Genomic DNA, 3796 nt, shown 5'->3' on the forward strand with positions numbered 1-3796 from the left:
ATGTCTCCCAGACATTAAGGGGGAAGGGGGAAGGATAATTGACCTTCAAACCAAGATTATTGTAGTATTTGAGTATAACTTGAAAGGCCAAAACTCTCAACATGTTAGAGTATGTGTTGTGTTATGACATGACGTCCAGTAAACGTTTCACTGGACCTGACATTATTTTTATTTTTTTACTGTAAATCTACATGAAGTCTGAAAAATAAAACCTTCTGTTATTGTCTATATTAGTATACTCTTCCCAAAACTTCCCAAATAAATAAAACGTTTCTTTGAAATAATGACAATCGTCACCTTTAACTGCAAACTTCGAAAGTCTTTGGAGGGAAATGTATTATTTAACACCTCAAATGGCACCTCTTGTTTTTGAAGGACTGGGGAAAGTAACGTTTTTAGTATCGCCTTGCAACGGATCAATTCTCCCTTTTGACCACTAGAGGACAGCACAATTGTACCTTATTAAAAACAAATAAGTACCAGATATTTTCCTTTATTTCGTATTAGGTATAGATTAATACTACAATACTATTCCACAACGGTACCACAGAATTTTTTAATTTATTTTATTTCTGATTTTTAGTGACACAACATCAGAATCAGGTTTGGGGCAGTTTGCTTCTCTGTCTCTCTGTCTTTCTGTCTCGCTCTCGCTCTGAAATACTCAGCCCCACCCCCCTCCCTGCCTAACTCTCCATCGTGTCCTCTCGAACACCACGGTTTCAACATCTCCAGCACCTGAACAGGCAAGTGGGTCTAACATACTTATCGTTATTTACTGGTCCATATATTCACTTCTCATAAACTTATCTCTCTCACAAAGACAATCAGGTTCAAACTATAATTATATATAACTATAACTATAATGCTTCTTCGTACTGTCGTTATTTTCCCTTCTATATCCTCTTGCATGCAAATCTGCTCTCTCTGTCTGTATCTGTCTCTGTCTCGCTCTTGGTCTCGGTCTCTGATTAAATTTGATTCAAAAAAGTTTCATGGGCACGAGAAACAAACTTTAACATGGCAAAAGCAGGTCAACAAGTAGTAGGTCAAAGTTCAACTATCAAACGTTTAAAACAGTATATAAATATTTATTCTATAGATATATATATTCTAATATATATATAAAATATTAGAATATTAAATACTCATAAAAAGTAAAATGTGGAATACTTTAACAGGTCCAGTATCTCCTATAAACAGATAAATTAAAGATAAACTGGACATACACAGTATTTACAATGTGGAAGATGTGGGCAATAGTGCAATCATTGTGAACAGACAGAAAAGTGAAGTTGAAGTCCAGTGGGATGAGGCTGTTTATGGGAAGTTTGAGGTTGTTGTGTTGTATTGTTTTATTTCTCTCAACAGAGAGGGCAGTCTTTCCAGGTCTCAGGATTCCATTGCATGATTATATGACAATACTGCCCCCTTCACATGACGCAGAAGTACTAATGCAGGCATTGAGAACGCGCTGTACACAGTACTCGAAGGCCAGCTCTGGTAGACAGCTCTTATTTGACCGTAGTTCTCATGCACCCCCTGCTGTTCTCCTTCCACAGTGGTGAGGAAGATGGCTCTGCTCCACCTCCTCGTAGCCTTCAGCCTGGCTCCTCTGGTGGCTCCTGCTACATCCTCCCTAGCAACCAACTCCCCTCCACCCAACTCCTCCCTAGCAACCAGCTCCCCTCCACCCAACTCCTCCCTAGCAACCAGCTCCCCTCCACCCAACTCCTCCCTAGCAACCAGCTCCACTCCACCCAACTCCTCCCTAGCAACCAACTCCACTCCACCCAACTCCTCCCTAGCAACCAGCTCCCCTCCACCCAACTCCTCCCTAGCAACCAGCTCCCCTCCACCCAACACCTCCCTAGCAACCAGCTCCCCTCCACCCAACTCCTCCCTAGCAACCAGCTCCCCTCCACCCAACTCCTCCCTAGCAACCAGCTCCACTCCACCCAACTCCTCCCTAGCAACCAGCTCCACTCCACCCAACTCCTCCCTAACAACCAGCTCCACTCAACCCAACTCCTCCCTAGCAACCAGCTCCACTCCACCCAACTCCTCCCTAACCCCAAACCCCACCAGCATGCCTTCCACTAACACCCTCTCCTCCACCACCTCCTCCACCCACACTGTCCCCCCCTCCTCCTCCTCCTCAACCAAAAACAACTCCTCCACAAAAGGCGCGGGGTCCGGGTTAACGGGGTCGAAGGCCGTCCTACTGCCGATCCTGGTCAGTGTCATCGTGCTCGCGCTGTTGCTCTGCATCTTCAACGAGTTCTGCGCCAGTCGCCCGTCCGACAGGTGCAGCTCCGCCCCCACGCTCCTATTGGGGGCGCTGGAGCGGATGAGGGGCCGAGTCGGCGACAAGGAGGAGCATTTGGAGCTCCACCTCCCTGGAGACGCTGAGGAGGAGGAGCGAGGAGGCGGAGGCCACGGTGGGAGGGGGGGTAAGCAGGAGGAGGCGGGCGAGAAGGAGCCAGCCCGGGCTGGAGGAGAGGAGCAGAAGGACCCAAAGGGAGGAGGTTGGGGAGTAGCACCAGGACCTCCTCACGCTGCCGAGGAGCGTCTGTTTGACGTCACCATATTGTAGAGGGGACGGTCAGCGACTGTCGTAGCCTAGGGGCAAGCCAGTGGTAGTCATCATGGCGAGTGGTTTCATTCACAAACACCAGTAGGTGTTCAGAACACACCGACAGGTTCAGATCCCTCTGGACACACCGGACAGGTGACCCCTGAACCAGGAAGTGACCTCAGTACCAGGAAGTGAACCCAGCACATGTTGTTTTATTGAACATACTATGAATGAATCAATAAATTACATCTGTAGTAATCGTCCTGTCTACACTGATCTCTCGTCATTTCACTAGAATGGTTTTGGGAATGGGCATAGTCAAATCGGTTAATGAACCAGGGGCCTCATTACAGAAAAAATCCTAACTTCTCATCCTAACTTAAGTTAGAGACTCAAAGATAGGAAAAATCCTAACTTCCTATTACAGAAGCAGTCCCCAGCCTGTTTGCCGTTTCCTATCTTATCTTTGGCCTCCTATCTTATCTTAACTTAGGTAATCCTAACTGCTCTGTAAATCAGATTTTCGATCTGCAATCGTCAGTTTCTGCACTCAGAATGTGCATGTGATTGATAGAACGAGTTACTTTTAACATTAACAGAGACTGTTGATAAAGGATCTTTGTTAATAACGGCAAGATAGTTGCACTAGTACGACGTCTTGGCGGGTATTGATACAGGGAACAAGAAGAGGAGTTATAAAGTAGTAAAGTAATTCTTCCACCAAATTCATGTCTTTGCAGGCGATAAAATGAAATTAAAATATGGTCAGGAAAATTTAAGAAATCATTACGCAGCCTCGGTAGCCTTTCAGACATCACGTTTCTGTTGTGTTGATCCTCGTCTTCATTGTCAAGCAGACCTACTAGCAGTGCTGCTGCCATTTCTTTCAGTTATTGACAGTTATTTTGAATTTAGGACAGGGTGTATGGCCACCTAACTTAGGGATCCTAACTTAAGAAATTCCTAACTTAGGATAGTTCTGTAATGGATAAATTCCTATCTTAAGATAAGATAGGATTTCTTCCTAAGTTAAGTTAGGAAACCTGTAATACCAAAACCACTAAATGCCTTCCTATCTCAAGATAGGATAGGATTTCAGAGTTAGGAAGTTTCTGTAATGAAGCCCCAGGACAAGTTTAGTTATTAGTAATTCAAACACATTGCATTGCATTGTGTGCCTTGCCCTCCATAAGAAGAGTGCCAAATACTCATAGCTTT

At 44.9% G+C, this 3796-nt stretch overlaps 1 protein-coding gene across 1 annotated transcript; it reads left to right on the forward strand.

The window, feature by feature from the left end:
- The first annotated feature begins 661 nt into the window (after nt 1–661).
- LOC132454632 (uncharacterized) lies at nt 662–2837 on the forward strand. The gene is made up of 2 exons (XM_060048122.1): nt 662–746; nt 1563–2837. Exon 2 carries the CDS (start codon nt 1574–1576, stop codon nt 2594–2596), a length of 1023 nt encoding a protein of 340 aa, XP_059904105.1. The 5' UTR covers nt 662–746; nt 1563–1573; the 3' UTR covers nt 2597–2837.
- The last annotated feature ends 959 nt before the right edge of the window (nt 2838–3796 follow it).

This window comes from Gadus macrocephalus, chromosome 3 (genome assembly GCF_031168955.1).
Source record: "Gadus macrocephalus chromosome 3, ASM3116895v1".
NCBI lineage: Eukaryota > Metazoa > Chordata > Actinopteri > Gadiformes > Gadidae > Gadus > Gadus macrocephalus.

Excerpts from the sequence above, each read along its gene's own strand:
- LOC132454632 (XM_060048122.1), top strand. The coding sequence starts at position 1,574 with ATGGCTCTGCTCCACCTCCTCGTAGCCTTCAGCCTGGCTCCTCTGGTG.